This window comes from Oryctolagus cuniculus, chromosome 1 (assembly GCF_051225735.1).
Source record: "Oryctolagus cuniculus isolate XC-2025 breed Fujian yellow rabbit chromosome 1, ASM5122573v1, whole genome shotgun sequence".
NCBI classification, from domain to species: domain Eukaryota; kingdom Metazoa; phylum Chordata; class Mammalia; order Lagomorpha; family Leporidae; genus Oryctolagus; species Oryctolagus cuniculus.
In genome coordinates, this window is record NC_142867.1 from 8519003 (window position 1) to 8540428 (window position 21426).

Here is a 21426-nt window from a genome sequence, read left to right on the forward strand (position 1 = left end):
GGCAGCTCCCAGAGGGTGGTGGGAGCTGGAAGCAGAGAGCTCAGGGCAGGCGGGGGTGAGGTCAGACCCCCGATAAAAGAGGGGCAACAGAGAACAGCAGACTTCCCACGTAGAAAATATTGGCTCCGGATGGACGCGGGCCCGAGGCCACTTCTGCCCCTGGCCTGGCCTGCCTCTGCCTGGCTGGGGCACCCTGAGCAAGTGAGTTAACCTCTCAGTTCCCTAATGGTTAAGGCCGGGGCAGGAACAGCACCGCCCTGAGGGTTCAGGGAGAGTGCTACTGCTGGAGCGAGTTTGGGACTAAAGTCTCTGCCCAGGACAGGGTAGTGAGAACACACGTCTGGGCAGGATCTCTGGGAAGACCCCATGGTTTGGTTTTGGTTTGGGGTTTTTTTGGCTTGACTGTGTCACCGACATTTTGTGCAAGAAGTAAACATTATTATATAATTAAAATCATACCCAAGATAAAGAATCAAGAGGAGGAATTGTCTTTGGTCCCCAGAGGGATGCAGCTGACCAGCCAAGAGCCTGTCTGTGGAGGACAGGATGGGAGGGGCTCAAACAGAGGAGGCCCTGGCTGCTCGGGGGGGGGGGGGGGGGGGACAGTTGCTGCCTGTGTGTGCCCTAACACCCAGGCAGGCAAATCCTCACACATGTACCCCAGGTAGGCAGACCTGGTGAGGAAGGCCACGGCTCCTGGGCTGCCACACCTGTCCCACTGGTTGTTCTCAGCTCAGAGGGAGCCTGGACTGGGAGGCTCAGGCCAGACACCCTCCTGGACCCTCCTCCCGGCAGCCAGCAGCTCTGCCGGACTCAGCCCCGCCGCTCCACCCCCACCCAGCCTTCGCTGAGGCAGCCCTTTGAGGAGAGCTGGGCTCGGTGGGTCCACAGCACCCTCCCTTCCGGTGATGTTAATCCTCCAAAGAAAGTCAAACATTAGCCTGGGAAACAGCTTATGCCTTATATAAGCCCCCCTGGGGGAGGCACAAACACAGCTCAGAGGAGCTGAGCTGTCCAACTCCAGCGGCCGCCGGACCCCGTCACAGAGCAGGCCCTCGGCTGCACTGACCAACAGCCCCCAGCGGAGCCTGCCCCAGCCACCAGGTGAGGAGGGGGGGAGGGCCCCCAAGCCCAGGCTCCCAGGAACCACTCCCCCCAAGGCCGGGCCTGCTGCCTCGCCGTGCTGACTAAATGCCTTAGTATGCGATGGGACCTAGGTGGGTTCTTTCCCATACCTTGGCATGGTTGTCCCAGCCCCAGGGGACAATCAAAATCCAAGAGGCTCTGGGCTGGGGGCCGCCTTTGCCCAGCAGGCAGCCTGAGCTCCACTAACCCTGTGTCTGCCCGGAGCAATCGGGGACATCCTCCACCCACCTCTGCAGTCCATCCTGTGTCGGCCAACATGGAGGACTGGGCCCCTTGGTCCCTACTGTGTGCCCACACCACTCCATGCATGCAGCACATGTGACCACACACACTCACACCCACAGGGGTGCACATGTGTGCCCGCCTGCTGCAGCCCAAACAGAAACACACCTACAGACACTTCTGCATCCACACACTCACGCCTGTACCCTGTCTCTGTCCAAGCAGCTGGGGACATGCCTCTGTGGCCACACATGCGTGGGCTTCTGTGCCTTCACACGTGTGCACATACACTGCTGTCCACACATGGGCTCCCACGGGGGTTGGGACCCCTCCATCAGCCCACACATCACTCTCACACACGCCCCTCTCCCTGGCGGGTGCCTTCCCTGCAGCTCTGGCTCGCCTCACCTGGCACCATGACCTTCTCCGAGATCCTGGACCGTGTGGGCAGCATGGGCCCCTTCCAGTTCCTGCACGTGGCCTTGCTGGGCTTCCCAATCCTGGGCATGGCCAACCACAACCTGCTGCAGATCTTCACGGCCACCACGCCCAGCCACCACTGTCGCCCGCCTCCCAACGCCTCTGCGGGGCCCTGGGTGCTCCCCGTAAACCAGAACGGACAGACTGAACGGTGCCTCCGGTTCGTGCATCCACCCAACGCCAGCCTGCCCAATGACACCCAGGGGGCCACCGAGCCATGCCTGGACGGCTGGGTCTACAACAGCACCAGGGATACCATTGTGACAGAGGTAGGCCTGGCACCCCACGCCCTGCACCACTCAGAGACGGGAGGGGAGGCTGGGGCACGCTCCAGGACCTGAGGATGGGCTCTGGGCAGGCCAAGAGGAAGGGTCTGGGTGCAGGTGCAGGGGGGCCGGGAGATTTGCTTTCTCCACACTCGGAGTCCAAGCACTTTCTCAGTTGCTGGCTATTGAGGGCCTGTTCTGGGACAGGGACAGTGCTAAGCTCTGGGGATACAGAAAGGCACCGGTCCCTGCCCCCATGGGGGTCCACAGCCCAGGGCAAGGGTTGGGGGAGCACCAGTTCATGAAATCACCACACAAAGGGGGAAAATTGCAAAGTACTTTGCACTGTGACCTTTGACTGTGACCTTCCCCTAGGCTGGGTGTGGGGCAGGAGGGCCTGGGCAACGGAGGAGGTGTCCCTGGAGCTGAGATATGAATGCTGGGCAAGGGTTAACCAGCCAAGGGGGGAGAGAAGGAAAATTCCACAGAGGCCCCACGATTTGGGAGGGCATGTGGAGAGGGACTTGGTGGAGTGGATGGCTGGAACCTCCTGAGCAGACCCAGAACACAGCTCAGCCCCTCACCCAGCCACTCGAGGGTCCACCTCCCATTCAGCCATCCCCTTGTGATCCACCGACCCTTACACCTGCCCTCTCTGTGACTCAGAGTTAAATCAGACTCTTCAATGAATGGGCAGGCCCAGCGAGGGGCCAGTGACCAGACAGAGAGGAGAAAACGGGAACTGGCATTTTCTGAGCAGCTCCCGACTGCCAGGCAGAGCTTGGTGTTTTGCATACGTTGATTTCTTTGATTCTATGAATGCTGCTCTGTTGGAAGTGACTGTTATCATCCTTGGCAGATCAAAAACCAGAACACTAAGACTCAGAGAGGAAAAATAGTTGTCCAGTGCCACACAGCAGGTCGGCTTCACAAATGAAATGCAAAGCTAACATCCATCGGCGGTCCAAGGAGGTGCCTGTTAGAGGGGGCTCAAAAGAGGGGGAAACCATACAACTTGGGAGGGGCTGCCTGGAGGAGGAGGTATCTGAGCAGCGAGCAGAGACCAATGATTTCACTCCTCCTTGGGGGTCAGGAGCCCCTACCGGGCAGGACCCTTACCTTGCCTTGTTAAAGAGCTGCATGGCGCAGCCGTCACCTGCACTGAGCACCCTGCAGGTGTGGGCTCCAGCAAGCCCAGGGGACAGAATCTTTCCCAGGCAAGGATCACTCTCTTTCTCGTTCCCACATGAGGGAATGGAGGCTCAGCCAGATCCCACAGTGTTCCCAGGATTGCACACGGCTGGAACCTGGCAGGGGCAGGATTTGAACCCAGGACTCTCTGCCAACAGGGTGTGCATGACAGCTTTGTGCTTGTGTGATAAATGTGCATTCCTATAGGAGGCACTTGCCATGTGCCAGGCACTGTTCTAAATGCTTTACAAACATGAGCACTTCTAACCCTCCCGGCAACACCAAGAGATAGTATTCTAATCTCTTTTTTTCAGAGAGGGAAACCGGAGCACTGGAACTTGAGCATTTGGGTAGCTAGTAAGTGGCAGACTCAGGATCTGAGCACAGGCTCCCGCCCCAGTGCTGTGCTCCTAACCGTCACCCACACATCGCCCAGATGACCTTTCCTCCCGGTGCTGGCACTTTTTCTCCCCAGCGTCTTGATGCCTGAAATGCATCAAGTACGCAACACACTTATTGACATTGAATGCTTAATACTGAGGACACAGAGCTCCCACACCAGCCCTGCATGGCCGGGTCTCCAGTGAGGACACAGCCCCACCTCTCCAGGGTCACGGGCAGTGGAGTGCGATGTGTGATCTCCAGGGGCAGGGTTGCAGAGCTGTCTCACGTGTTGCTGTATCTGCAGCATCGTACAAAGGAGTGCCATGCAGAATAAATATTTGTAGAACAATGGAATGAATGAATGAGTGAATGTGACACTTTGTGAACTCAGTGTCCCCCTGGGACTCCCGGGAAGGGTACCTGGCCAGCCTTGGGGGGCCGGGGCAAGGTCCAGCAGGATGTGCAGGAGTGTGAAGGAGAAGTGAGAGTTAGGAAGCAGGCAAAAGTGGGCAAGCGTGCCCCAGGCAGACGGAACAGCGTGGCAGATCAGATGCAAAGCCATGGAAGTATGAAGAGAGCAAAACAGGACAGCGAGTTCCAGGGGTGAGCAGTAGGGGATGGAGACCTCCAGACACGAGGCTGGGAGGGCAGCAGGTGGGCTTGGCTCTGAGGCTAAGGTGAAGATTTGGCCTCTGTCCCTAGGACAATGAGAGCCATCAAACGCCGTGGTGCTAAGCCAGCGAGTGGTGTGCTCGGATCACCTTCCAGGGACCGGCAGGCTGACTGCAAGGTGGAGAGTGGCTTGTAGGGTGTCTGGAAGACCCACTAGCAAGTTGCCCGGAGATCCAGGACAGAGATGACAGATAGGAGGGGCCATCAGATAAAGCTGACATCTGTCACAGTAACTGAAGGATGTGGGGGAGGAGGGTTGTAAGTTTCCCAGTGCAATGGTGACTTGCTGTGTATCAGTCTCCGGGGAAGATGAGGAGGAGTAAAAGGCACCTTCTGTGTCCTCCAGAAACATAGAGTCCAGCCAAAGCAGCAAAGAGCCTGCAGGGAGCAATTAAACCACCGTCAGCATCACTAGCCTTTACCGCGTGCTCACAGGTCCCAGAGCCAGTTCTGAGCACCCTGTGCATCCGAGCCTCTCAACAGCTCTCTGAGTTTAGCACAGATGAGGAAACTGAGGCACGGGTCCCTGACTCAAGGCACCATGTTTCGTAAATGGTGGCCTCAGGAGCGGAACCTAGGAAGGCAGGTCCAGGAGCCCACAGCACAGCCCCCGACCCACCGGTCAGGAGACTGCGCATGCGCTGTAGCCCCAAGGAGCGTGTCGGGTGGACCCAACCCTTCCAAGGATCCATGTTCTCCTCTGGCTGTAGCTCCGACGGGCCAGAGACGGTGTCTGTCATGCCCATCTCTGCCGTCACAGGGCTAGGTGTGGAGTAAGCATTCAGTCAACACAGAACAAAGGACACGCCCCCGCAGAGCAGGGTAGGGGTGGGGGGCCAGTGTGCAAGCTTCGCCTGCAGAGGCAGGGGTGCAGACACTGAAAGCTGCTGAGAAGGAAGTGGCTTCCTGTCCAGGACACCCATCAGGAGGGCTCCTGGGAGCCTCGCCAAGAGCAGAGGCAGCAGGGCTCGTACCCAGTCAACAGCCAGCTTAGGTCCGGGTCAGCCAGCATCCGTCACCATCCCAGCAGGACACAGGGTCACCGGGGCTCAGGGCCGGCACCCTTCTGTCTGCATCAGCCTCTGGCTCCTTGAGGACTGTCAACCGTGAAGGCCCAGAGGTCCTTGGGTCCCTGCCCAACCACTGACCCTTTAGTAGCCGGACCCAGACAGGGGCTAGGACCAGCACTACAAGGGCAGAGCCCTTGGCTTTTCCCCTTTGTGGTTCAGCCATGGCCAGTCCAGCGTGGGGAGGGGTGGAGGTGGAGCAGGGGCTGGACCTTACGGAGGGGTGGATTTCCAGCATGGAGGCGGGGCCTGGAGAGTGGCGATGAGGAAGGTGGGTACCTGGCAACGAGCAAGCCCCGGGGCCAGGTGACCCAGTTAGTCATGACAAGGGGCTGCTTCCTGGCCCCGCAGTGTGGGATCATGACCTGCGGTCAGCCAGCAGTCACATCCTGACTCTGCCGTTTACTGGGGGCGTCACGACCCCGACAAGTCTCAGCTTCCTCCTCCTTGAGAAGGGGTAGGAAAGCAAACGTGAGGGTTAAAGGAGACAGTGGGTGGGGTGCAGCACTGGGCTCAGGGTTGGCGTGAGCTGCTCTCCTTAGTGGGCAGGGCAGCAACAGAGGGTCCATCCCCCCAGGAGGGCAGGGCCCCCCAGTGAAAAGGGGGTCTGCCTTCTCGGCGCTCCCCTGCACTCCCAGGCTCCCAGACCCTGCCTAGCCCTCCCCTGGTGCCTGGAAAGTCAGCTCCCCTCTCCTGGGTCCACAGAACAGGACCATAAGGAGAGGCCTGAGCTGGAGGCTCCGTGGGGGAACAGGAGTGAGGGGCCTCTTCCCACTTGTGATCCCCTAAGCTCTCCTGGCAGGGGTGACCACAAATTCCTCTCTCAGGCACAGCGGCAGCAGCAGCAAGGTGGGGAATTCTCAGAAGGAGCTTTATTCAGACATTAGAAGCAAACAAAGGCTTCCTTTCATGTCTGGGAAGCGTGGGAGCAGGGAGCTGCGTGCTGGGTTCCTGGAGAACAGTGCAGCCCACAGCCCCACCCCACTACCCTCCGCCCTGTGACCTGGGGGCGTGGGCCTGGCCTTGCAGAGGTGCATTCCCCTGAGACCCCAAGACTCTTCTCTGGGCTTTGAGCCTCCCTGTCTCCAGGGCCACAAGGGGCCCATCCCCCATTGGAACCTCTGCAAGCCCCAGGCAGCTGCTGGAGACGCAGGCTCCCCTGCGAGTCCCTAGGAGTCTCTAGCCGGTCTCCTCTGGCCACTCTGCCTCCATCCCCAAAGGCTCTCCACCTCCCAGACTTTGCCCACCTCTTATCTCCCTTTCCAGCCTCACTGCCCCTCCAGCCCATCTCTGCCCTACCCCGGGCACCCCTCTTCCCACCTCTCTCCAGCTGTCAATCTGACTCCCGGGTAAGGACCTGGAAGCCCCTTCCTGGACAGCCTGACTCTCACCCACAGCCCTGACCAAGAAAGACCCTGATGATGGGCCAAGGTATGGGGCCAGGAGGCGGGGCGCGGTGTCTTAAGGCTGCTGTCATCCGTGGGTGCCAACTGTATACAAACCCCCAGCACTGCATCCCTCTCCTGTGTCCCTGAGACTCAGGCACTGTTGTCCCTACTCTAAGAGGAGCACACAGGGCTCAGATGCAGAGGTGGCACTTCTGGGATGGGATGGTGAGCCAGGCTTTCAAGGGGAAGGGGTGGGCATGGGTTCCTGTGAGCACAGGCCGTATGCTGACATGACAATAACAATGAAACAGCGGTGCACACTGAATGCCCAGTGTTTGCCGGGAGTAGTGCTGGGTTCTTTTCATTCTTCACATCATTTACAGCCCTGGGAAGCAGACAAGGGGACTGAGCCGCGCAGAGGTTAAGCAGTTGGCCCAGGGACACACAGCTCCTGCACGGCGGAGCTGGGGACTCACATCCCTTTGACTCCCTCCAAGGCACCTGGCTCATCCTCCCTGGCCCTGTGCCACCGCGAAGGCTCCGCCAGGGCTCTGAGGATGCACAGTGCTGACTCCCCAAGGTGCAGCCTGGCTCCCGAACCACACCCCACCCCCACCTCGCTAAGGCAGGCCTTTCACTTGTCCTTGCTCTAGGGATGGGGACCATGTGTGTGGTCCCCTGTGCCTGCAACCTTGAACAAGAAGGGCTTTCCCTCACCTTCCATGACCCACCTTCTGCCTTACCCTCCAAGGTGGCCTCCTGACCTCTCTTCTGCTGCTCTAGCTGCTAAGCCCATCCTCACCTCACACTTTGGCCTTGATAACAGACCAGTCTGAATGGCTCTGACCTTGACTGCCTCCTCAACCACAATCCCATTCCATCCTGGGCTCCACTGTCTTCCAGTGGCTCAGACCAACAGTCCTGTGCATTGACCTTCCAGTGGCCGCTCAGAGCACAGCACACAGTAGGGTACATAGCACACAGTAGGGAGCTGTGATCATGGTGCAACAAACCTGAGTTTGAGTCTCTGCTTTGACATTGTCCAAATCAGTTCCCCCCTGGGCCTGGGCTCTTTGTATAGGAAGATAGGTAGCACCTATGACACAGGGTTATCACACTTGCAAAGCTGCCTCCTGCCATGGTAGTAACACTGCCACCTTTGTGGTGCATCCAGCCAGGCAGGTAGATGTGCAAGTGAGCTTCCTCTCCTTCCCTTCTAGAATCCACTCCCTGAAGGCTCAGTTATGCTCCGAGAAAGGGAAAAGAAAGCCAAGAACAGTGTACTAGGATATTGAAAGACAAAGCGCCATGCAGGCTTGCCCAAAGTGGATGGGGAAGATTGGTCAAGGCCATGGCCAGGGCGAGGCAGAAGCACCGGGAAGCTGAGGCACTGGCTCCCCCAATCCAGCAAGATACCTCTCTCTATCTGGGCCTTTCAGTAAAACATGTATAATAACCCCAACCCTGTTTACTCATTAATTATTCATTGAAAGTACTTTAACTTTTAATAGTCACCAACTATTCTGCTGGCTGCCAGGGACAAAACGCCAAATGAGACAATCTCTGTCCTCAGTGAGGTTATGGAGCCCAGGAGAGGAAAACAAGTGAGTAACCAGGGTGCAGAATGCACCCTGTTGAGCGAAGCGCAGGATGCTGGGGGGGTGAGGGAGAAGTGGCAGACGCTTCCCCTACATGGGGCGTCCTCTGCGCTTCCCAGCCACACATCCGCTTCACAGAGGGTGAGTGAGCATCTGCCTGTGCCGGGCACCTACAGAAGTTCCAGGTACTTAATGTGAGTTTGGGAGGGCTGGCAAAATTATTAGAATAAAGGGATCGTAGCCGGTGCAAAAGCCTTAAAAACAAGTGCAACTGCAGGGAACTTTACAGACTTCCACATGGCCTAGCCCATGCGTGGAGGCACAGTCAATGGAAACACAAATGACACTCTGCGTCATAACTGTGGCTTTGGGGGTGGGCATTTGGTCCAGCGGTTAAGTCCCTGCTTGTGACTCCAGTAGCCCCTGAGTTCCAGTCCAGACTCACTCCCAATTCCGCCTTCTTGCTCATGTGCACCCTGGGAGGCAGCAGGCAATGGCTCAAGTGAGTCCCTGCTGCCCATGTGGGAGACCCAGGCTGAGTTCCTGGCTCCTGATTTCTGTCTGGCCCAGACCCAGCTGTTGCAAGCATTTGGGGAATGAACCAGCGGACAGGATCGATCTCTCTCTCTCTCTCTCGCTCGTTCTCTCTTCCAAATAAACAAAATAAATTTTTAAATATTAATAATAGAGACTTCTGCTACAGGATTTTTTTAAAAAAGAAAGACATTTATTTGTTTGAAAGTCAGAGTTACACAGAGAGAGGAGGAGAGGCAGAGAGAGAAAGAGGTCTTCCATCTGCGGGCTCACTCTCCAAATGGCCAAAATGGCCAGATCTGGGGCCAATCCGAAGCCAGGAGCCAGGAGCTTCTTCCAGGTCTCCCACTCAGGTGCAGGAGCCCAAGGACTTGGGCTGTCCTCTACTGCTTTCCCAGGCCACAGCAGAGAGCTGGATCGGAAGGGGAGCAGCCGGGACTTGAACCGTCACCCATATGGCATGCCAGCACTGCAGGCAGCAGCTTTACCCACTACACCACAGCACTGGCCCCTACAGATTTTCTTAACAGGGCCTTCTCAGTGGAGAAGCTTGCTACATAGCTAGCTACAAAAAGTGTACCAAGATTTGCCCTAAGTGTCTTCCTATCCCCTAAAATCTGAGGATGCCTTTAAATTCTTCTCATTCTCTCTATACCTCGTGCTCACACTGATGTGCTCTTCTGTTCCCACGCCTTTGCCCAGCAGCCCCCATCAGGCTGCCAGACACTTCACCCATACTGGAAACGCCGGCCTCTGTCTCTAACTTCTAAGGCTCTGCTTCTGTCTACTCTTTCCATGGGAAGTTCACTCACTCAACCCCACAAGTATCTATTTATTTGTGTCCATCGTTGATCTAAGCAATCAAAGTACAGTAGTAAACAAAACAGACTAAAAGCCTTATCCTCATCAAGTTGATATTCTTGAAGGAGAAACATACAACTAACAAAAAAATGGAAAAGTATGACTGATGACTGATAGGTGGAAGTGCCATGGAGAGATAAAGTAGGGGAGGGGAAAGTTGCCATTTTTCTTAAAGATTTATTGATTTATTTGAAAGGCAGAGTTACAGAAAGAGAGACAGAAAGAGAGATCTTCCATCTACTGGTTCACAACAGCCAGGACTGAGCCAGGTCAAAGCCAGGAGCCAGGAGCTTCATCCAGCTCTCCCACACAGGTGGCAGGAGCCCTCGTACTTGGGCCATCTTACCACACACGTTAGCAGGTAGCTGGATCAGAGGTAGAGCAGCTAGAACTTGAACCAGTGCTCAGGCGAGATGCTGGCATCGCCGGACATGACTTAACCCACTGTACCACACTGCCAGCCCCAAGGCTGTCGTTTTCAATAGGGTGGTTGGGGAGGGTCCCATTGAGAAAGTAGCATCTGAGCAAAGATCTCAAGGAGGTGAAGGAGCCAGGTGGATACCAGGGGAAGAACACTCCAAAGAAAGTGACCTATGCCAAGACTCGGAGGCAGAAGCAAGCCTGACATGCTTATGGAACAGCAAGGTGACCTGAGCGGAGCCCGCGAGGGAGAGCAGTAGCAGGTGAGAGCAGAGCGGTGCAGAGACAAAGACGGGAGCAGGCCTTGCAGGGTCTCGTAAGCCATTGTAAGGACTCCAGCACGTTCTAAGCACAGCTCAAAATGCATTCCAGGAGTGGCATTCTCTATAAATTGCTTGTTTCTGGTAGGAATGGGTTTGCACCAGTTATTCTAACATCTACATGATCACAAGTCTCACAGGAGAAACCAAGCTCCTCAGATCTGGTCTCAGAGAGTGGAATAGACAGCAGCCTCAAACTAATCCAAGCTAGTCTGATAGTGACCCTCTCATGATCCAAACAGACCCTGGGTTCCTTCAGGCAATAAATACGGTGGGGATTGAGATATCAATCTAATTTCCATTTGTAGCTTCTGGTGGAAAGCATTGGAGTAAGTCAAGTTGCCATAACAAAAACAGCCAATCATAATGCATGGCTTCAAGAAAACGAAATGCTTGTCTTTTCGACGTAAAGTAGTTCTCTTTTCCATGTAGCAGTATTTTAGGCTGTTGGGTGGAACTGCTCCACGGGGTCACTCTGGGCCCAGTCTGACTGCCGCCCTGTCATCTTGGCTTCCAGAGTTGCGGAAGTTGTGACCGTTACCTCCAAATGGAAGGAGAAAGCATACAAGTTACCAGGCCTGGGATTTCCCCTTAAGCACACGGGCTAGATGTAGCACACATCTCTTCCGTACACATTCCGCTGTCAAGAATCGCATGCCCCCGTCTGGTTCCAAGGGGACCTGGGAAGTATGCTGTCTGCTGTGGAGGAAGGGGCAGATGGATTTAGGCGGACAGTAGGTCTTCTAAAGGAGCCTTACACGGCGCACCACGCAGTAGAAGCGTCTCTCACACCCTCACTCCCTCCTTGATGCTCTTCGTCCCCTGCCCCCACACACCAGTGCAGGCCCCTCCCAGGCAGAAGGGACCCCCCGGGGGACCTGGATCTTCACCCAGTGCAGCAGAGGGACGTGGGGAAAGCTGCCTGGGATGTGTGCTTCCTTCCCCCACACTGCTCTACTTCCACAACATTCTTGGGAGGCATTCATTTCTAGTGAATCAAATTCTCCACCTCATTACACACGTAAGTCCGGATGGCTGGCACAAAGGGTGTGTGTTGGGGATTAGTGGGAGATTAGACCAGACAGGTAGGCCAGGGCCAGAGCTTGGACGGCCTCATAAATCTATGTTAACTGAGCTTTATCTGCACCCAAACAGCAAGAGGAAGCCAGTGAGCGCTTTAGGCAAGGCAGGAACCTGATTTGAGTGATGTCTCAGAAAGCTAGTTAGGTTATCAGGCAAAGAACAGATGGGAGGGGATAAGATTGAAGGCTGCAAGACTGTCATATGGTTGTAAACCTTTCCGGGCCTCAGTTTCCTCATCTGTAAAGTGGGGGTGATGTTGGCACCCCCGTGATAAGGTTGTTATACAAACTACAGGAGTTAAGCCAGCTTACTCGGGACAGTGCCTCCAGGAAACAGTGTCTGTCATTAACCAAGTGCAAGGTGGCGAGGCAGACACTGAGGCCAGGGTGGTGGGAAGAGGAGGATCCAGATTCACACACTATTGAAAACTTGGAAACTTGAGGACAAGGTGATTGTGGAGTAGGAGAGGGAGGGGAGGGCTACCACCAGGATCTCACTCTCAGGTACATATGGAATCTGATCAACAGTCAGGACAGGAGACTGACAGCTACCAGAGGCACAGCGGATGGAGCAAGGGAATGGGGGCTACCAGTTAAAAGGCAGAAAGCTTCAGGTAGACTGGAGGGGATTTGAGATACGTTACACACGAGGCTGGCTAGAATCAGTGATACTGCATATTCCAAAAATCTAAGAGAATAACTTATTTACTTTTTGAAAAATTTGTTGATTTATTTGAAAGAGAGAGTGACAGAGAGAGAGGAAGACAGAGAGATATTCCATTTGCTGCTTTCTCCCCTCCCCCCCACAACAACCAAGGCTGATACAGGCTGAAGCCAGGAGCCAGGAACTCCATTCAGGTCTCCCACATGGGTGCAGGGGCCTAAGAAGTCGGGCCATCACCCACTGCTTTCCCAGGCATGCTAGTAGGGAGCTGGATCGGAAGTGGAGCAGCCAGGACTCAAACCAAGGCTCCGACATGGGATGCCATCATTGCAAGCAGCAGCATAACCCTTTGCATAACACTGGCAACTAGATTTTTTAAATGTTTTATTTTATCTTATTTTTAAGTTTTCAATGTGTATTTGTTGACGTTGATGCATAGGAATTGTGCACGTGTGGGGTACAGTGTGACATTTCAATGCCTGCATGAATTGTGCGGTGATTAGAACAGGGTCATCGGTGTATCTGCCCTCTCGGGCACACATCCTTTTTTCAGTGCTGGGAACATTCAGAATCCTAAGAGACTTTCAAATGTCTCAGCACAAAATAATGTCAAGGAAGAGAGGTGATGGATACATTAATTAACTTGATTTACTCTTTCCACACTGTACACATCGATCAAAACATTGTTCTCCCTGAATGCAATATAATTATTATTGGTCAACTGAAAATAACATACAAGTTTTTCAAGTAAAAATTTTAAAAAGAAAGCTGCCAGTCAGTGAGATTGGGACCTTGCAAGGACTGGGTGACAAGTGCTGTGAAGTGTGAGAGGTACATGTGACATCACCCAGGTGGCTGAGAGGTGCATGTGAGTGACATCACCCAGGTGGCTGAGAGGTGCATGTGACATCACCCAGGTGGCTCAGAGGTGCATGTGAGTGACATCACCCAGGTGGCTGAGAGGTGCATGTGACATCACCCAGGTGGCTCAGAGGTGCATGTGAGTGACATCACCCAGGTGGCTAAGAGGCCTGTATGACATCACCCTGGTGCTGAGAGGCGTGTGTGACATCACTCAGGTGGCAGAGAGGCGCGTGTGACATCATCCAGGTGGCTGAGAGGCACATGTGACATCACCCAGGTGGCTGAGAGGTGCATGTGACATCACTCAGGTGACTGAGAGGTGTGTGAGTGACATCATCCAGGTGGCTGAGAGGTGCATGTGACATCACTCAGGTGACTGAGAGGTGCGTGAGTGACATCACCCAGGTGGCTGAGAGGTGCATGTGAGTGACATCACCCAGGTGGCTGAGAGGCCTGTATGACATCACCCAGGTGGCTGAGAGGTCTGTATGACATCACCCAGGTGGCTGAGAGGTGCATGTGACATCACCCAATGGAGTTTTCAAGGCGGCAGTGGGATCTGCTGGTCTGGAGACCAGGAGAGCAGAGGGGCTGAAGACAGGGATCCAGAGTGCACCGCGTAAAATAGCAACTGAGGCCGGGGAACGCAAGGCACTGCCTGGGCAAAGTGGGCAGCAAGGAGGCTCCCAAGAGTGCCCTGCGGAGGTGGGAGCCCATGGAGAGAAAGGAGTCGGGGGAGAGCAGGAAGGGCTCCTGGAGAGGGCGAGGGCAGCAGGGCCCAGCCGGACCAGGACACAGAAGGTCCGCGGTGCCTGGAGAGGAAGTCACCAGTGGCTTTGGTGAGCTCGGTGGCAGTGGATGGTGGTGCAGACTGAGAACGGAACAGGAGATGACCCCAAGTGCAGCCCGTCTTCAAGCAGACCGGCTTCGAAGGGAAGGGAGAAGCAGAGCAAGTGTGGAAGAGCTAAGGAGAGGATTTCCTTCTGCGCTGCGCAGGTTACCGCCTTACAGTCAGGAGGCCCGTGTGGATCTCACTCAGCCAAAATCAAGGCTCTGGGCGGGGCGGGGTGGGCGGCATCTGCTTCCCCGCCTTTTCCACCTTCCAGGCTGTGCACACCCCTGGGACCTTTTCTCCATTTTCAAAGCCAGCAACGTTGTCTTTCTCTGCGTCTTCCTCCTGCAGTCACATCTCACGGTGACGGCACCTGGGAAAGCTCTGGCTGGAAAGACCCCACATGATGACAATGAGACTCCCCCACCCAACCCCACCCTGCCCCAGATCACCCAGGATCCTCTCCCCTGATCTGGGGTCCTTAACTTCATCACAGCTGGAAGAGCTTTGAAAAGACATAGGAAGCAGGAAAGTCAGAGGTGGGGGGCAGCAGATGTGGGGTGCAATAGAGCAGGGTCCCTATGGGGGACAGAGATGAGGTCAAGGGTGCAGACAGAGAGACCAGCCTTGAGTGCAATAACAGGTCAGCAACCAGCCATGGGATGCAGGCGCGGAGGGGAAGAGGGGGAGAAGAACACAGGTCTAGAGGGGCAGCTGAGTGGACTGTGTAAGTCATTCCAAGGCCACACCTGCCGAGGGCGGCTGTGATAACACAGCCCAGGGTCAGAGACCCACAGGCAGCCCCAAAGAGTCCCTGGCCAGGCGGAGGAGGAAATGGTGCCTGGCAGGTATGGGCCAGGCTCCTGACAGCCCAGAGAGGATTGGGGGAGGGTAGGAGTCAGTGTGAAGGCTGCTCTGCGCTGAGCCAGGCGGGCCCACCCTTGCTCTCGTGCAGTGGGACTTGGTGTGCAGCTCCAACAAACTGAAGGAGATGGCCCAGTCGATCTTCATGGCAGGCATCCTCATCGGAGGCCTCGTGCTTGGAGACCTGTCGGACAGGTGAGCTGCTGGGACACACGCCATGGAGGCACAGCCCCAGGAGACCACTCCTCTCCCATGCACATCCTTCAAGGCAGAGCTGAGAGGGACGGGAGGGACAGTCCTCGCCGAGCAGCCTTGGGCCCAGCCTTCTCCCAACCCCGAAGCCCTTACAACCTGAGCCTTCTGGTCTCCCCAGGCCCAGGGGAAAGCCTCCGGGTTTTCCACATGACATAGTGGCCATGTGGAGGCAGGGCAGATGGACTGTTCAGAGATGAGTGGTCCTTGACCTCTGCCCAGTCAGCTCCTCCGTGGGTGGAGGTGGAAATCACTCATTAACTGAAACCTCTAAGTGCCAACTTGTCAAAAACTAGCAATTACCAGCAAGGCTCTGTCTGGGAAGGGAGTAATTTGCCCCACCTGGTCCTTGGCTGGAGGGCAGGAGAGGGTCCAAGCCCTTGGCCCTGAATCCTGCACAGTCACGCATCTTGGCAAGTGCACGGTGGCTAACCTGGCCTCTCCTTTCCTTTGGGCTGCAGGTTTGGCCGCAAGCCCATCCTGACCTGCTGCTACCTGCTGCTGGCGGCCAGCGGCTCCAGCACCGCCTTCAGCCCCACCCTCCCCATCTACATGGTCTTCCGCTTCCTGTGTGGCTTCAGCATCTCGGGCATCTCCCTGAGCACCGTCATCTTGAGTGAGCCGCAGCGGGGCAGGGAGCAGGGCTTGGGGAGCACCAGCCAGAAGTCAAAACAGGGAGATCTGGGCCTGGCACAAGGAGAGGGCTCCCTGTGGGTCAGTGCATGGCCCTCAGAGGCCCCCTGAACACCACGACAGCGTAGTAATAGCTGCCGTCACCACTGAGGACTAACCCTGGGCTGGGCTCTGTGAGGTGCATGGTGCATCGAGGACACACACACGTGAATGATACTGGCATTCCCTCTTACAGATAAGGAGATTGAGGGGGTGGTCAAGAACATGGGCTTGGGGGTAACTCAGGTCTCGGTTGGGGTTCTACCTCCTTGAGCCACAGCCACAGCATCCATAAAGTGCCACTGCGGAGCCCTTAGGGTCAGGGTCAGATGAGGCAGCCTGTAGGCGGCAGGAACTGGTGCCCCCTTCACAGGGCGGTGCCTTGGATCTCTCCCACAGATGTGGAATGGGTGCCCACCAAGATGCGGGCCATCACGTCGACGGCAATTGGGTACTGCTACACCATCGGCCAGTTCATTCTGCCTGGCCTGGCTTACGCCATCCCCCAGTGGCGCTGGCTACAGTTAACCGTATCCGTTCCCTACTTCATCTTCTCCCTCTTATCCTGGTACGTGGCCCTCTCCTCTTCACCTCCCTCCTTGAACCAACCAGGGCCAAACAGAGGAGGCCCATGCCTGACCAGGCTGGCCGACTCTGTCTGTCCCTAGACACCACCTCCCAGAGCCAGGGGGCAGGAATGCCGCAGGCAAGGCTGCAGGAGGGAGCAGCTGCCTGCACCCGGAGAAGGGAGGTGCGTCGCAGCGGATGGGACGGGGCCAGGCTATGCTGAGCACGGAACGCCAGGGAGGCCTCAACTTCCTGCAGAGGGAGGCATGTGTGTGGCTGGCCGGTAGTCCTGACCAGGGCACCATCAGCAAAATAATGGCCCAGAAGGCCACACTGAAGGGCAGGAAATGGGTCTCCAGGAGGTGGTGGAGCCAGAGAGCTCAGGGCAAGTGGTCAGCAGAGCACAGACCGCAGCCCAAGCCCCTTCCTCATGTGGCTTGGGGCAAGTCTCACCCACTCTGAACCTTAAGGTTTTTCTAGGTAAAATGAGATAATACTGCCCATCATGCTGAGTTGTATGGGCCTTGCACATAATTGGTGGCCATTGCGTCTATGCTCCCCTGGGAGAGGAGGCAGGCATGCAGGCCCTGGCCGTGGTACTGGGAAGGAAGTCCCTGACGATCTTGGTGAGAGCAGGCTGAGAGGACTAGCAGGGCAGAAGCAGAAACCACAGGCCAGGAGGGGAGACAAGGTTGGGACCAGCAGGCTGCACGTGTCAGCAGGGGGCAGTGGTTGAGGCCAGGGGACCAGTGTCCTCTCCCCAAGGGCCTTGTTGGAGCCAGGTCTTGAGTGCCCACAGGGAAGCAGACCCCACCTTGGACCAGACTTCTCCAAACACCGCTTCCTTCTCTCCACACCTCTGCCTCCTCCATCCTCTTCACTTGGGGGCCCTCGGGGAGGGCACAGCATGAGCCAGCAATGGGGGAAGAGAGAGTGGCGGTGACGGCCCACTCACCAATCCCAAGATCCATGCATGCTTTGCTCATGCCACCTCCCAGCAGGGCTGGCCCTTTGCAGAGAGAATCAAGGGATTCTCACGTCCACTTCTTAGGCCACAGCCCTCACCCTGGCCTCTGGGCCCAGTCCTGAGCTGCCCCGGGACTGCAGAGAGACTGGGAAAGCAGCCCGAGGAAGCTGGAGAGGCAGACACGCAGGACCCTCCAGCGCCCAGCCTCGATCTTGCCGTGGCCTCCACGGGTCCCACCTGCCTTGGCCGAGAGCCCTGGGGCTCCCAGCTAAGGAAGACACCCAATGATAACAAGCAGCCAGGGCAGGGGGCAGAGGAAAGACTCTTTTGGAAGCGGGGGAAGAGAATGTTGGAATTTGTGCTGGCTGTAGGCAACCCAGGTGCAAAGTTGAGCCAAGTTGAAATTCCGTGCAATCTGCAGTAAAGGCAGCTCAGGTTTCTGGACCTCCCACCCCGTGGCCCAGGCTATTGATGTTCTTCCAGAAGGGCCTGGGGATTGGCAGGGGAAAGGGGGAGAAGGGCTGTGACTTGACTCTGGCCCCCAGGTGGATACCAGAGTCCATACGCTGGCTGGTCCTGGCTGGGAAGTCCTCAAAGGCCCTGAAGATCCTCCGGCGAGTAGCCACCTTCAACGGCAAGAAGGAGGAGGGAGAAAAGCTGAGCCTGGAGGTAGGGGCCAAGCAGGACCCCACACTTTGCCCCTTCCCCCTGCTCACAGCCAGCAGCACTCCAGACACCCCCCCCCCGCCCCCGCCGAGGCAGTTCCTCTAGCGACACCAGGCCCGCACCTCCCTCCCCTGCTCCTGCCCTCCAGCTGCTCAGTAACGGTGCCCCTCCTCTACCCCCAAGGAGCTCAAACTCAGCCTGCAGAAGGACATCTCTTTGGCCAAGGCCAAGTACAGCACAGCTGACCTGTTCCGGACACCCATCCTTCGCCGCGTGACCTTGTGTCTTTCCTTGGCCTGGTAACCCAGCACCCCTCCCTGCCCACACCTTGCCAGAGCTAACCAACAAGGCCTCCAGCAGGTTCACCTGAGGGCAAGGCCTAGCGCACCTGCGACAGAAATCAAGGGGATCCCCTCCCCTGAGCCACCACAGCCCAGCCCCCAACCCCAAGATCTGCTGGATCCCTTCACCGCACCCAGGTGCGATCTTTGAGTCTCTTCCCCCTGGGGTCACACAAACACACCCCATCCACAGGGCAACTGCTCCAGGCCCAGCAGTTTTCCCACACTCTGCCCCTCTGTCCCTGTCCCTGTCTACCCTGCGGAGTCCCACAGAGCAAGGCTGAGCCTCTGGGCTGCAGACCTGCAGACAGAAACGATGTCTCCCAAGTTCTGTCTTCTGTCTGACATTCTAAAGTTCCCTCAAAGCCCTTTCTGTGACCTGGCACTAGGTGACTGGGATCCAGTTTGCCCAGGAACCCTTCAAAAGGGATCCCACAGTTCTAAGAAAGGAAGGAAGCGCATCTGACCCACATGGCCAGCGCGACTTTCACCTCCCCAGTCCAGACGTTCAACTGCTACCCAACCAGCAGACATTGCTCACTGCCTCTTTCGGTCCATGAGATTCCCCCAAGTCCTAACATTCGCTAGTCAGTTAGGAATACCTTGGCCGCCCTACCCTAGACATGACTAGCAGATCCCTGCACATCCTCACTGAGCCCAGACACAGTTGCAGAAGCCTCAAAGCAGCTCTCAGGCAACCCCCATCAGTCGGTCGCTGTTGGCACAAGAGATGAAACCACTCCTCATCCTGGTGACCCAACAGCCCGCGGGGGAGAGGCATCAGACCAGCTGCAGATCTAACCAAGCCCTCTCTGCCCCCCTCAGGTTTGCCACCGGTTTTGCCTACTACAGTTTGGCTATGGGTGTGGAAGAATTTGGAGTCAACATCTACATCCTGCAGATCATCTTTGGGGGGGTCGACATCCCCGCCAAGTTCATCACCATCCTGTCCTTGAGCTATCTGGGCCGTCACATCACTCAGGGTGCCGCCCTGATCCTAGCAGGAGCAGCCATCTTGTCTCTCATCTTTGTACCCATGGGTGAGACGCTGGGGCTCCCCCAGAATTCTCTGGAAAACGCTGTGCCGGGAACCCCAGTCCTGCTGCCTCTGCCTCTAATTCTCTATGTTGCCTTCAACTGGTCCCTGCACTCTCTGAGGCTCAGGTCTGTCTTCTAGAGAGTAATTCAATTGAGCTAGATAATATCAAAGCTACTTTCCAGATCTGACTTGGGCTGAGCGCGGCAGTGGTGTCTGGACAGTGTGAGGAACTGCTTAGGGACTGGGTGTGTCCTGGGTGACGTCAGTGCAGAGGATGAGCTAAGACGAGGAAAAACCGGAGCCCGGGGCTCAAGGAAGACCCACAACCTACTCCACCGTGACCTTGGAAAAGCCACTTTTATTTCACATACATATTGTTTCTTAATACCCTTACATCCTTCCAAAGGAACTTGAGGTATTTTAGGGCAAGAACATATATAACAAAATACACGCGGGAAGAGGGAATCAGATCCAGAGGAAAACACAAACACAGCAGGGCACAAGCACGCAAAGCCTTTGGAATAACAGGGCAGCTGTTACTCAGCTTTGAATTTGAATCTGGGCTTCCTGGCAGGCAAAGCAAAAAGAGAGAGCAGGTCTGCTAAGGCGTGAGAACACTCAGCTGCTCCCCAACCCCCCAGGGCCCACATTGTCTTCCCTCTGCAGACATGTCCCTCTTGAGGACGATCCTGGCTGTGTTTGGGAAGGGATGCCTGTCTGGCTCCTTCAGCTGCCTGTTCCTCTACACCAGTGAACTATTTCCCACAGTAATTCGGTAGGTGCTAGACCTGGACTGGGGATACGGCGGGGAGGGGGGACTGTGGCATCCTGCTGCCCCACACCCAGGGGTGCCTGAGCCACCCTTTGAGAGCCCCCACACACTGGCTGCCAATCCCTGCTCTGAACCCTTGCAGACAAACAGGGATGGGCATAAGTAACGTGTGGGCCCGCGTGGGAAGCATGATCTCCCCACTGGTGAAAATCACGGGCGAGATCCAGCCCTTCATCCCCAATATTATCTACGGGACTGTCGCCCTCCTGGGAGGCTCTGCTGCCCTCTTCCTGCCGGAGACCCTCAATCAGCCCTTGCCAGAGACTCTGGAAGACATGGAAAACTGGTCAGTCCCCCACCTCTGGGCTCCACTGGCGGTCCTCCTTGGAGAGGTGGGTCTGGGCCCAGGGCTTTCCCTGAGTTCTGTGTCCCTAGGTTCCTGCAGTCCAAGAAGCTGAAGCAGGAGCCCGAGGCAGAAAAGGCGTCCCAGAGGATCCCTCTGCAGCCCTCAGGACCGGGCGTGGACCGCAGCTGAGGACAATGGAGTCCCCTTTCCCTGCCCTCCAAAGACTGATCCCCACCAGGGCCAGGCCTACCTCTGAGCTCCTTGGGGGGGCATGAGGGTTAGGGGAGGGGTGTACGCTCCTAGGACAAAGCCTTCTGAGATCTGGGAAAGGCATCTCCGCCAACACCATCATCACCAGCCCTGGTACAGCCCTGGCAAGTGCAAAGGTTTGGCCACAGGCCCCTCTGCACCTAGCCCTGCACGCATCCCCCTGCAGCCCAAGCTCTACAGTTCTGTCCAGCCCTTCCTCACTGCCCACCTTCCCCCATGTCCCAGCTCCTTCCCCTGAGGACTCCTGAGGTCCCCTGGGGTGATCAGTCCTAAAGGAGACCATTGTCCCTTCTCTCAATGCTTTTCTTCCATGGGAGGTTTCAATAAACAGCAATAAATAACTCAAGCCATGCTGCTCAGGAGCAAGGTGTGGACGTGTGAGTGCGCACATCCGCCTGCCCGTTCTTGCGTGTATATACAGATACAGGCACACGGGTGCATGCGAGCCAGGCTTCCGCGGACACGAGCGTGTGTCTTAGTGCACCTGTGCTGCCATAGCAAAACACTACAGGCTAGTGGTTTACAAACAATAGAAATTGTTGCTCATGGTTCTGGAAGCTGGGAAACGCAGGATCAAGGCACCAGCAATGCTGTGTCTGTTGAGGGTCTTCTTGCTGCTTTGTCATGTGTCCAAAGGGGTGAATACTGTGTCCTCACATGGCAGAGGGCACCAAGGGCT

General features: G+C 56.3%; 1 protein-coding gene across 2 annotated transcripts; it reads left to right on the plus strand.

Moving 5' to 3' along the window:
* The first annotated feature begins 637 nt into the window (after positions 1–637).
* On the plus strand, positions 638–21093 carry SLC22A8 (solute carrier family 22 member 8). Of its 2 annotated transcripts, XM_008274325.5 has the most exons (11): positions 638–1104; positions 1761–2117; positions 14947–15050; positions 15569–15723; positions 16179–16347; positions 17859–17982; positions 18163–18278; positions 19146–19360; positions 20026–20134; positions 20274–20477; positions 20567–21093. In XM_008274325.5, exons 2-11 carry the CDS (start codon positions 1785–1787, stop codon positions 20664–20666), a joined length of 1629 nt encoding a protein of 542 aa, XP_008272547.3. In that variant the 5' UTR covers positions 638–1104; positions 1761–1784; the 3' UTR covers positions 20667–21093. The 2 variants fall into 2 exon arrangements, with proteins under 2 accessions (XP_008272547.3, NP_001075590.1); NM_001082121.2 differs by lacking the exon at positions 638–1104 and having other exon boundaries at positions 1783–2117; positions 20567–21088.
* The last annotated feature ends 333 nt before the right edge of the window (positions 21094–21426 follow it).